Consider the following 13,103-nt stretch of genomic DNA (forward strand, 5'->3'; position numbering starts at 1 on the left):
AAAACCAGGGTGGCTTGGGGCTCATTGGGACAGCTGGTCCCCTAGTTCAGGCCTTTGTCACTGTCTCCTGGACTCCAGCAGGCTGCTTCTAGCTGCTCTACCTTCCTTTGGTCCTTTGCTGCTAGAGGATTGGTATCAAACACAGCTCTTACCCTCTGCCCTGTTTCTAACCCTCCAAAGGTTCCCATGGCCTCCGGGATCAAGTGCGAAGCCCAGAGCCTGGCCTCCAGAGCCCTTTTGCTCCACTGGTTTCTGCCCTCCTTGAAAGTCTCACTTCCCATAACTTTCACACCACACCAGATACAGCCTCCTTTCCCAACAAGGAAGTGCCCTTTGCTATTCTGGGCCTTTGCCCACGGTGGTCTCTTATCAGCCTAAGTCCTACGCATGCTTCAAGTTACTGTGAAAATGTCATTGTCTGAGATTCTCCACCCTGCTCTCTCCTCTGGATTCCCAAGGTACATTATACATACTTTTGGGAGAGCACATATTAGGAAGTTAGTTTGAGAGTGTAGACCCCACTGCTATATCCAGCTTCTAGTGAGATGCTTCACGTACAGTAAGCTTTTGGTATATATATCTTGAATAGTCAGCATATTCACATGATTCAAAATTCAAAAGGGTCTATAGGGAAATTCAGTGAAAAGTCTCCTTCCCACTCCTGGCCTCTAACAATCCCACACCCCTCCTCCTCCTCCAGGGAAATTTTATGCGTGCCCAGGCAAATAAGGTAATTTGCTTTGTTAAATGAATAAAGGAAATAACAGTAGAAACCTGGAAACAATCCAAATGTTCAAAATCTGGGCCTGGCTAAAAGTAAGCTATTATATAGCAATCTTATAGACAATCTGCAGTCATTAAAAGTCATTAAAATTATTATAAGGTAGACTCTGTAGTATATGATATGGTAAGCTTCCAAAGCAGAGTATAAAGCAGACCTCTCCACTGAATACACATTGTGAAAATGTGGTCCCTTCAGTGATAGGATGAAAGGGGGTCTGAGAGAGAAATGATTGCTGCTTTAAGGTGAGGGATTCTGGGTTTCCTTTTATGTAAAGTTGTTTGAATATGAAAAGAAAGAGGCTGCATTATTGTGAATCTGCCTGACGAAGAAGCATGATTCATGATGGAACTCATTCATTCAGTAATTCATTCTGCAGACACTGAATGCCGGCTTTGTCAGGAGAAGGCCAGAAACAGTGCTGAGCTTCCCAGGAAGAGCACTAAGTAGGCGACAGGCCCTGAGAAACTCTAATGGAGTCAGAGGGGTGAGGAGTGTGATGAGTTCATTGCCATGCTGTTGAATTTGAATTTTTGTTCATCAAGAGGAGCGGTGTGGTAGATGATAGGATATGGGTCAGGGAGCTCAGCAGAAAGGTCAGGGCTAGAGCTGGCCATCAGCATACATGTGGTGAGTCATGGAAGCTGGAGGTGGGGTGAGCTCACCCAGGCAGAAGGTAGACAAGGAAAGGAGAAGACAGGTTCCATAAAGCGGGTGACGAGTCTTTCTGCCAATCTCTCAATGTCTCTGAGCCGGGGACAAGGGCACCAGGGTAGCAGAGGCGGTATCTTGTCGCCGAGTGTGGGAGGTCCTCAGAGTTCAGGCAGAAATCCTCCCTCCCAGCCCCTGGCTGCCAAGTCTCATGCGCACACAACCTGGGTCTGGTCTTAGTTGTCCAGGAGGGCCTGGTAGATCAAGAGGGGGGGCTTTGACGGGCTCAGAAAATGTGTAGAAACCCTTAAGTGAGAGGGTGGAATAGAGAGAGGGTTTAAAAGATTCACTTGTACCAAGATCGGATAGGGCTGGAAACACGTGGGCCTGGCACTGGGAGCAGGAATGTTCTACAGGTTGAGGGATGTAGGGCCCCAGGAAGGGGAGAGTTCTGAGTCCGGGGTATTCCCCTAGTGAGCAGGTCTCAGATGTGCCCTTAAAGGGCCTGGCCGGCAAAGCTGATAGAATCGTTGCTCAAAATTTAGACAGAGAAAGGGGAGGGGTGATCCGCAGAGCAGTGTGCCAGCGGGGTATCTCGCCCACCTTCCTATGTCCCCCGTGCTTTGTGCTTCCCGGGGAGTGTGGCAGACTGGAAGGACGTGGCCTGTGGAATCAGGCCCACCTGGAATCCAGGCCCAGCTCGACACTTAGGGCTGAGTGATCTTTGGGAAATCCCTTCTCTGAGCCTCAAGTTCCTCATTTACAAATTGAGGCAATAATAATATCTACCTTGGGACGTTGTTGTGAGGATTAGAAATAGTCAACTCCTAGTATACAGTAGGTGCTCAATACACGAATTCTTGTTATTTGTGCTACCACACGGGAATAGGATGGCCTAAGTCATTGCTGAGTTGTACTCTCTTGGAGGGATTTATTGCCAATTGGGACAAGAAACTGAAATCTTTTGTTTACCATCTTTTCATATACATTTGTCAAAGGCGGCCTGGTGGGCAGATAAGTAAAAACCGGTTCTCAATTTCCACTGCATGTAACAATTCTCTCCTGTGCCTGTGCTGGTCATCTCCAGCACAAAAAGAAAAGCATGTTCACAAACCTTTTCGCTGGTGGTGATATATATAGAAGACTGAGAAAGCAATAGGGGGGCAGGGGTTAAAATAAGTTGTGAAATACTGAATTTAAAAAACAATGCATCCCCTCCTCTGGCCGCCAAACTTACATTTGTGCCATGTTTTCTAATTGTTCAAAGTGCTTTTCCATATTTGACTTCATTTGCTCCTTACTCTGGCCTGTGAGGTAAGTAGGCCAGATGTTGTCAGCATCTGGGAGGGGCTAAAACTGACAGAGCTGGTATTAGAACCCATACCTCCTTGCTATGGAGCATGAGTGAACTGAGCCAGGTTAAACCTTGGATGAATGGGTGAAAAGCAATCTGTGAGGAAATGATGTGCAGCTGTTGGAGGGAGCTGTTTTGCAAGGAGACAAAGGTCACAGTGCCGTCTTGTTGTTGGGTGTCTGAAAGAGCCGGGTGGCAGTGTATCTGTTGTGCTGATGAGCAAACCGGAGGCCCACAGTAAGCAGAGGAGGACTTTGGAATTCAGTTGACATAAGAGAGGTGAATTTAGGTTCAAAAGTTTTATCCTTTGCACGTTGTTTTAAATGACAGCAGTGACCCCCGTGACCTGGGTGGCCCTGGGTCACCCAGCTAGGGAGGGGCAGAGCCCTGAGGATTGAGACTCAATTCAGAACCCTTAACTCCAACTTCTTGGGCTTGAAATCAGCTCATTCAGTCCCCTGCCCTGTCTTTCTTACAGGGGTGTTGAAAAGAATAAGAGTGGAAAGGACAAATCACCACATGATGGCATTAAAAGAAGTAGTGCCCAGCGTTCACCTTTTCCAAATAACTAATTGGCCTCCACGTGAGAGCTACAGAGGGCAAATATTTTGGCCACACTGATATGTTTGCACGGTCTATGTATTAGCTGTGTGCTGAAGTAAGTCACTCACTGCATTTCCCCAAGGCAGTTTCCTTCGCTGTAAAACGAAGGCATCATCTCCTGCCTGACGGGTTGTGAGAATGAAATATGCAGCATATGTGAAATAAGCATAGTGCAAACGATGAAGCAGTACTGTTATCTGTGGAATGCTTTGAGTCCTAGCTTCCCGGGGAGTCCACCAAACCCAGCTCACTCTAGGACCCTGAAACGCCTTGTTCTGGTGGGAGTAGAGAAGGTGGTTCTCTTTTTTTTTTCTCTAGCCGCCAGACAGGCAGACTGAACTGGGGAGGAAAATGGAGGGAGATGGGTTTGCTCACTGCCTCTGTCTTATCCCCCAGCTGAGGGGGAAATGGCAGTGGGGAAGAGGGCTGGCATAACCTTTTCTTCGGTGAGTCAGCTAAAAAGAAATTTCTATAGCTCCAATAACGTATAAGTGGTGGTTTGGGTTTGGATTTTTCAAGCTGCTCCCTCTTTTTAAGCTGCTTTAAGATGCAGAACTAAAAGCACACGCAAATGGGAAGCACATGGAAAATGACAGAAGCACAGCTTGTTACTAATGTGAACTTGAAGAAATCACTCAGCTCCTCCGGGCCTGTTTTCTCATCTGTAAAATGGGGACAATGCTACCTATTTTGCAGGGTCACTGTGAGTATTAATAGCATGTGAAAGTGCCGGGTCTGCTGCCTGGCACAGAACAGAGTTTCCAACACCTACCTGTCCATTTCCTTTCCCTTCCTAGTGGACAGACCATAGTCACTGAGCTCAGACGAAAACACTTATTCTTTAGCCTATTATAATGGCTGCCATTATTCATTTAATTCTCAAAACAACCCTATGAAACAGCTCATCTATAAACATGGAGAAAACAGAGCAGTTCAGAGAAGTTATATTGCCCACGGTCACACAGCTTTCAACTTTTAAAGCCAGGATTCAAACCCACTTTGTCTAGTTTGCCTCTCAGATATCAGAATGTGAGGGGGCTTCATCAGGCTGGATCTTCTGAAAGGACCATCTTTAAATAGACTCAGACCAAGGGGATAACCCCAACCTGGCCCATCTGGGGAATGAGCTCAGGGTGGAGTTTCAAGGGCACGAAATAGGCCATTGCTAGAGGCAGCCTGGCAATAACTGGAAGAGAACTACAAATGAATGTTTGCTTCCCAAATCTGTGGGGAAGTTAATCTGTGCTCTACCAGTTTCAGGAGCTTATGTTGTGAGGGTGACATGAATCCTTTATTAAGCAGTATATATTTAGCAATAAATATATTATTGGTAGTCTTCTGTCATCTCCCACTAAACATAACGTCCTACTCATCGTCTGACAGCCCTCCACTTACCACCCTACAAAGGAGAGGGATCTGAGTCTCCTTTTCAAACCCCTGTCCTAAGCTAGGCTGCAGAAGCTAGAATAGGAAGGCTGAGTCATCTTCTTAAAAGAAAGTGAAGTGTACCAAAGCCACATAGAACAAAAGTATGTTTTCTAGATCATTCGTTTTCACACATGGCTGCTTTTCTAGGGTATCAACCCGGAAGCTGAGGACGTGTCTTCTCTTTACTGCAGAAAGTAGGTACCTTTCCTTGACATCTGTGCTGTCCCCGCTCCCCCACTCCCAGTTATTGGCATGACTGCAGGTACCTTATTAACTAGCAAAATGACTGCCATGGCACAGCACAGGCAAAGAGGGCCAAAATGGTCTTCCAGCAGCTCACTTAAGAGCTAGGCTACGGCCTGAGCTGCTCTTACCCTCAGGGTTCTAGAGAGTTCCAGAGTAAAGGCCCTGGCCTCAGATGCTCACACAAGGGTGGCTCTCATAGTGCCTTATCGGTTTCCTCATTTCTCATGGCTGAAGCAAGGAAGATTGGGTAGATAGGACTGTTCTGTTCATTTACAGCTGTAATTCCTGAAAACAGAGCCGTGTGGCAAGACAAGTCCTGGCTTTTGTGCTTGTCCCTTGTAAAGCAAGTGTTGGGTTAGTTCACAGCACTGGGGTAGAAAGGAGAAAGCAAGCTCCAGCCAGTCTGGGCAGCTCTGATGCTGGGTAAGTCACTGCCCACATCAAAGGGAGATGACTAGGATCGCTCCATAAGCCCAGGGACCCACAGCTGACCCCCTCCCCTCCCCCTCTGGAAGAAAGCAGCTGATACTCATATTTCTGCACAGGCTCACATGATAGAGGGGACTTTTATTTTTCAAAGAGAATTCATACAGCCATTGATTATACAGAACCATTTCTCAGTACTCTTTGCTTTCCACTTAAGAAAAGTGGCATATACCATGATGAGGATTATAATTCCAAGACAAGATTGCTGGCTCATCATCTAGGGTACAAATACACACTTAGGGCTTCCCTGGTGGTGCAGTGGCTGAGAGGCTGTCTGCCGATGCAAGGGACACGGGTTCGTGCCCCGGTCCGGGAAGATCCCACATGCCGCGGAGCGGCTGGGCCCGTGAGCCATGGCCGCTGAGCCTGCGCGTTCGGAGCCTGTGCTCCGCAACAGGAGAGGCCACAACAGTGAGAGGCCCGCGTACCGCAAAAAAAAAAAACACAACAAAAATCAAAAACAAAACGAAACAAAACAAATACACACTTAATTGTTTGATATTTTAATGAGAAGACTGCACAGCTTTCCTTGGTGGGGAAGACAGAAGCCCCTGTAGTCCCGTCTTGTTGTGGGGAGACTAACCCATGTTCTGTCGGTTGCCATAACCCCTAGGATGGGTGTCCTTCCAGTCATCCCACTCCCGAGCTCTGTGGACTGCCTGTTCATCATCCTCTTCCTCCTGTTCCTGATCTTGTTGCTGAGCTGCTGTTCTGAACTCTGCCCAAGTGGAAAAATGAGAAAGCAGGGGTGAGGGAAAGAGCGACTGTCACGGGCCCCAGGTCCACTCTGAATACGACCACATAACAAGAGAACAAGGAATATATACCTAGCTGCCTACCCTGGGGCCAGCAGAACTGGGGAGAGTACTTACTATTACTTAACAGGTGACATGTCAAATAATAGTAAGACAGGATCCTCTGAGTGGTTTTCACGAGAAGGCAAAAACATAAAAGTTGCCCCTCAAAATGAATTCTGTTTTGGGAAAGAATTCTTGCTAAAATGGCCAACCCCTCACAACAGAAAACAAAAACACCAACTGACAAACAGAACCCCAGCAAACCAAAAACACTGAAGTGTTTCCATAGTATATAGTGGTTATCACACTCGCCTGACAAAAACACTAAAGTAAAAAATATTTATGATTTTATGATTTGTGATTTGCCGGGGAGGTGGGAATATAGGTGAATTCTCCTCCTTCATCCATTTCCTTTATTACAGTTCTACAATTCTGTGTGTGTATAAAATTGGAAATCACGGGGCAGTTGAACCTACCAGAAAAGAATGTGTGTTATTTTGCACGTTTGGAACAGGGTCTGAGGTCCAAATGGCACCTGTCATGCAGTGTACCAAATACTAGGTCTCTTTTGCACTATTTTTTTCTTTCCTTTGTGAGGTAAAGGAACATTTCCTAGCTATCTTGAATTTGCCCACGAGAAACACTCTCATTACCATGATAAAGAATGAAATATGTGGGGAATCTGATCTCTCCTTACAGCTTAGGAGTCTTGTGTTCTGTTTTTTTTTTTTTTAACCCTTTTATTGTAAAATAAAAGATACTGGAAATCACACAAAAATATATATAACTTAAAATTTGATAAGGAGGCTATACCTTTATAGCCTTCACTTGGGTCAAGATACAGATTTTCTGTACCCATCCCCAAAGCTTCTCCATGAGCATCTACCAAATGACACCCTGTGCTCACTAGCAGTTAATTCCCATTACTCCCCTCCCTGGAAATCACCAATCTACCTTCTATCTCTATAGATTTGCCTATTCTGAACATTTCCCATAAATGGAATCAAATAACATGTGGTCTTTTGTGTCTGACTTCTTTCACTTAGCATAATGCTTTTGAGGTTAGTCTTATCCATTTTCAAATATTTTGATATATTTTTAATCTACAGGTTTCTTCTTCCATCCCTTTTTTCCCTTACAAGTTCTCTATTGAAGAGGCTGGGGCATTTGACCTGTAGTTTCCCCAAATCTGGATTTTGCCGACCGCATAGTCATGATGGAGTCCAACATGTTCTTCTGTATTTCTGCAGATTGGCAAGTGGACACAGAGCTTGATATGACTCAGGGTTGATCCCTTCTCATGAATAGAGGTGGTGCTGTCCTCCCCCAGCAGGTGGCACATAGTATCTGTGTCTCGTATGTTGTGATGTTAGCAGCTGTTGATGCTCAATGCCTAGATTCATTAATTTTCCCAGGATTTCAAAATGGTGATACTCTTTAACATTTCTTTTTTTATTAAGTAGAATGCTTTTATAAAGAGAGGCTTTCCCTCATCTACTACTATTTAGTCACCCAGGAAAAGAAAACAAGATTAATGCTTGATTCTTCTGCTTTAATTTACCATTTCTCAAGGTAATAAATTGGTTCCTTATCATCCTCTGAAATTGAACAATTTTTGTTTTAACTATAGTTATGAACTCATGGATTTAAACATATTTGATGGGTTTCAATGAATTGCAATGATTTCTAAAAAATATTCAAATAAGCTTTCTAACTTTAGTTTTAATTTGCAGAAAAATTGAGAAGATAGTACAAGAGTTCTTATACATCGTACCCAATTTCCCTTATTGTTAACGTCTTACGTTACTATAGTTTGTGCGTCATAACTAATGAACCAATACTGATACATACATAACTAACAACTAAAGTTCATACTTTATTCAGATTTCCTTAGGTTTTACGTAATGTCCATTTTTTTTGGTTCCAGGATCCCATCAAATATTCCATATTACATTAGTCCTCTGGCTCCTTCATCTCCTCTTGGCTGTGAGAATTTCTCACTTTCCTTGTTTTTGATGACCTGGACAGTTTTAAGGGGTACTCATCAGGTATTCTGCAGAATGTCCCTCAACCTGGGGTTGCCTCATATTTTTCTCATAATTAGACTAGGGTTATGACTTTTGGAAGAGAATAACAGTGAAGTTTCCTCCTTATCACATCAAACCAAGGCTACAAACCACCAACATGACTTACCACTGCTGATGTTAACTGGGATCACTTCAGGTAGTGTTTGTAGGGTTCCCAACTGCTCCCCCTCCTTCTATACTATAGTCTTTGGAAGCAAGTAACTAAACATAAACTACACTTAAGGGGTGAGGAGTTATGCTGCACCTCCTTGAGACAGGTGTATATACACAAATTATTTAGAATTTTTCTGTAGGGGAGATTGGTCTCTTCACCCCCATCTATTTATGTAATCATTTATTTCTATCACGATAGACCCACGGACACATTTTATTCCTTGTGTTATAATCCAATACTGTTATTTTCCTGCTCACATTCTTCCAGTTTTGGCCAGTAACAGTCCTTTCAGAAGGCTCTGTGTCACATTAACATACCTCAATAGTTTTTTGTTTGCTGTTGTTGTTTTTTGAGTACTTCTTTATTTTCTAGTACTACAAGATATTTCAGGTTCATCTTGTATATTCCCTGTCCAGACCTCGAATTATCCATTTCTCTAAGGAGCCCTTTAATTGGAGAATAGTATTAGAAACCAAGATTTGGGCACTAGATGTGCTCGTTGCTACTGGCAATTATCCTTTTTCAAGCCAAACTGTCTTTGGCCAGTGGAAACGTCTTCAAAGTGGCTTCTGAGTCCTTCTGATATGACCATAGTAGTCTTTGAAAGCTTCTTTCCTATCCTTTATGACAAGATTTTCCAAGCTCATCTTATTTATTTCCTGCTGCAAACTTGGAATTAGCTATTTCTCTAAGACACCCTGGTTTCTTTTAATGGGAATGGTATTTCAAGAACAGAACCTGGGTTACTAGGTGTGCTCATTGCTTCTGGGCTGGTCATTGTTTCTAAGCCTTTTCAGTGGATAAAGCAAAAGTGTGTGTGTGTGTGTGTGTACTTTTCGATAAAATTTCTCATGAGTTCATATTCAGGACGACAGGGGTGTTTTGTTTCTAACTCAAATTCTTTTGAATTACATCTGTATTCTTCCACACTAAAAGTCTTAGCTCTCAAAGACAGAGAATGATGGAATTTGAATATCTCATAATTACTCAGTTAATATTATCTCACATTACACAGTCCTGGAATAACACTAATACTGTTACCAATATAATTGCTGAGAACATTTCTTTTTTTTGCATATTCTTTCCCCATTTCTCCATTAAAAGTAACACTATATCTACATTACCAGAGCACTAGGCATATAAGCATTAATACTTTCTCTCTTTCAAATCTCATTTAGTCTTAGTTCTACAAGTAACTATATATTTAATGCTGACTGACAGTCCTTATATCAATGTCTCTCTCATCACTTTGGTTGTCTTAAGCTCATTCTCTAGCAAATTTCTCAGAAAGGGATCATGGGATGAATATTTCCTGAGTTCCTGCATGTTGATAAATACCTGTACCCTCTATACCTAAAAGTCAGTTTTACCAGATATAATGTCCTTGGCTCACATATTTTTCCCCTTGAGTATCTTAAATGTTACTCCATTTTCTTCTGGCATAAAGTGTTGGTGTCAAAAAGTTTGAAGATGATCTAATTTTCCTTCCTTTACAACCCACCTGCTGTTTTTGCTGAAGTATCCAAGGCATTTCTTTTTTTAAAAAAAGTCTAGTAATTTTATTAGAATGTGTCTTGCTGCTGGTAATTCTGGGTCAAAATTCTTAGGTACACGGTGTGCTTTTTAAAAGCAAATCTAAAGTTTCCTCAATATTAGTTTTTTCTTTAAATATCTTTATTGGAGTATAACTGCTTTACAATGTTGTGTTAGTTTCTGCTGTACAACAAAGTGAATCAGCTATATGTATACATATATCCCCATATCCCCTCCCTCTTGCATCTCCCTCCCACCCTCCCTATCCCACCCCTCTAGGTGGTAACAAAGCACTGAGCTGATCTCCCTGTGCTATGCGGCTGCTTCCCACTAGCCATCCATTTTACATTTGGTAGTGTATATATGTCCATGCCACTCTCTCACTTCATCCCAGCTTACCCTTCCCCCTCCCCGTGTCCTCAAGTCCATTCTCTACATCTGCATCTTTATTCCTGCCCTGCCACTAGGTTCATCAGTACCGTTTTTTTAGATTCCATATATGTGCGTTAGCATATGGTATTTGTTTTTCTCTTTCTGACTTACTTCACTCTGTATGACAGTCTCTAGGTCCATCCGATATTAGTTTTAACCATTTTTTTCTTTTTCCTTGCTTCGGTATTCTTCTTCAGATAATCTTATTATCCATATGTCAGGTCTTCTTTGCTATCTTTCATATTTGTCATTTTTTCTAGAAATCTGTTCATCTTTGTTTCTTTTTGATTTAAAACATTTTCCTTTTTACTTTAGAAAGGCATTTTCTGTTATATTCATTCATTCTTGTTTTCTTCTAGTTTAGCCTTCATTTCTTTTCTTTTATTCAAATTGAAGTCTAATTGATTTACAATATTAGTTTCAGGGGTACATGTTGATTTAATATTTTATATATTATATTCCATTTAGAGTTATTATAAAATATTGGGAAGACGGTGGAAGAGTAAGAAGTGATCACCTTCCTCCCCACAAATACATCAGAAATATATCTACATGTGGAACAACTCCTACAGAGCACCTACTGAATGCTGGCAGAGGACCTCAGACATCCCAAAAGGCAAGAAACTCCCCACATACCTGGGTAAGACAAAAGAAAAAAGAAAACACAGAGACAAAAGAATAGGAATGGGACCTGCACCAGTGGGAGGGAGCCGTGAAGGAGGAAAGGTTTCCACACACTAGGAAGACCCTTCACTGGCAGAGACAGGGGTGGAGTGGCGGGAAGCTTCGGAGCCACGGAGGAGAGCGCAGCAACAGGGGTGCAGAGCACAAAGCGGAGAGATTCCCGCATAGAGGATCGGTGCCCACAAGCACTCATCAGCCCGAGAGGCTTGTCTGCTCACCCGCCGGTGTGGGCGGGGGCTGGGAGCTGAGGCTCAGGCTTCGGAGGTCAGATCGCACAGAGAGGACTGGGGTTGGCTGCGTGAACACAGCCTGAAGGGGCCAGTGCACCACAGCTAGCCAGAGGGAGTCCGGGAAAAAGTCTGGAGGTGCCGAAGAGGCAAGAGACTGTTTCTTGCCTCTTTGTTTTGCAGTGCGCGAGGAGAGGGGATTAAGAGCGCTGCTTAAAGGAGCTCCAGAGACGGGTGCGAGCCGGGGCTATCAGTGCGGACTCCAGAGACGGGCATGAGACGCTAAGGCTGCTGCTGCCGCCATCAAGAAGCCTGTGTGCAAGCACAGGTCATTAGCCACACCTCCCTTCCGGGGAGCCCGTGCAGCCTGCCACTGCCAGGGTCCCCTGATCCAGGGACAACTCCCCCGGAAGGACGCACAGCGCGCCTCAGGCTGTTGCAATTTCACGCGGGCCTCTGCCGACGCAGGATCGCCCCGCATCCGTACCCCGCCCTCCCCATGGCCTGAGTGAGCCAGAGCCCCCGAATCAGCTGCTCCTATAACTCCGTCCTGTCTGGGCAGGAACAGACGCCCTCAGGTGACCTACACACAGAGGCGGGGTCAAATCCAAAGCTGAACCCCAGGAGCTGCACAAACAAAGAAGAGAAAGGGAAATCTCTCCCAGCAGCCTCAGGAACAGTGGATTAAATCTCCACAATCAACTTGATGTATCCTGCATCTGTGAAATACCTGAAGAGACAACGAATCATCCCAAAATTGAGGTGGTGGACTTTGGGAGCAATGATATACATATACTTTTCCTTTTTCTCTTTTTGTGACTGTGTATGTGATTTTGTCTGTATAGCTTTGTTTTACCATTTGTCCTAGGATTCTGTCCGTCCGTTTTTTTTGGGGTTTTTTTAGTATATCTTTTAGCGCCTATTATCATTGGTGGATTTGTTTTTTGGTTCAGTTACACTCTTCTTTTTTTTTTTACTACTTTTTACATTAAAATGTTTTTTAATAATTATTTTTTATTTTAATAACTTTATTTTATTTTTTCTTTCCTCCCTCCCACCCTCTGTTCTTCTTTCTTTCTATTTCTTTCTTTTTCTTTCTTTCCTTCCTTCCTTCTTTCTTTCTTTCTTTTCTTTCTTTCTTTCTTTCTCTCTTTCTCTCTTCTACTAATTCTTTCTTTCTACTTTTTCTCCCTTTTATTCTGAGCCAGGTAGATGAAAGGCTCTTGGTGCTGCAGCCAGGAGTCAGTGCTGTGCCTCTGAAGTGGGAGAGCCAACTTCAGGACACGGGTTCACAAGAGACCTCCCAGCTCCACATAATATCAAGTTGTGAAAATCTCCCAGAGATCTCCATCTCAACACCAGCACCCAGCTTCACTCAACGACCAGCAAGCTAGAGTGCTGGTCACCCTATGCCAAGCAAACAGCAAGACAGGAACACAACCCCACCCATTACCAGAGAGGCTGCCTAACAACATAATAAGGCCACAGGCACCCCAAAACACACCACCAGACGTGGACCTGTCCACCAGAAAGACAAGATCGAGCCTCATCCACCAGAACACAGGCACTAGTCCCCTCCACCAGGAAGCCTACACAACCCACTGAAACAACCTTAGCCACTGGGGACAGACACCAAAAAC

The 13,103-nt window shown here is 43.8% G+C and overlaps 1 protein-coding gene across 1 annotated transcript in view; it reads right to left on the reverse strand.

The window, feature by feature from the left end:
- Nucleotides 1–6,036: 6,036 nt before the first annotated feature.
- The window catches only part of LOC132482029 (immunoglobulin-binding protein 1-like), a 42,091-nt gene continuing 35,024 nt past the window's right edge, over nucleotides 6,037–13,103 (reverse strand). The window contains 1 exon segment of the mRNA XM_060087048.1: nucleotides 6,037–6,267. Coding sequence (XP_059943031.1) covers nucleotides 6,128–6,267 — 140 coding nt within the window. The 3' untranslated portion in view covers nucleotides 6,037–6,127.

This window comes from Mesoplodon densirostris, chromosome X, assembly GCF_025265405.1.
Source record: "Mesoplodon densirostris isolate mMesDen1 chromosome X, mMesDen1 primary haplotype, whole genome shotgun sequence".
Taxonomy (NCBI): Eukaryota; Metazoa; Chordata; class Mammalia; order Artiodactyla; family Ziphiidae; genus Mesoplodon; species Mesoplodon densirostris.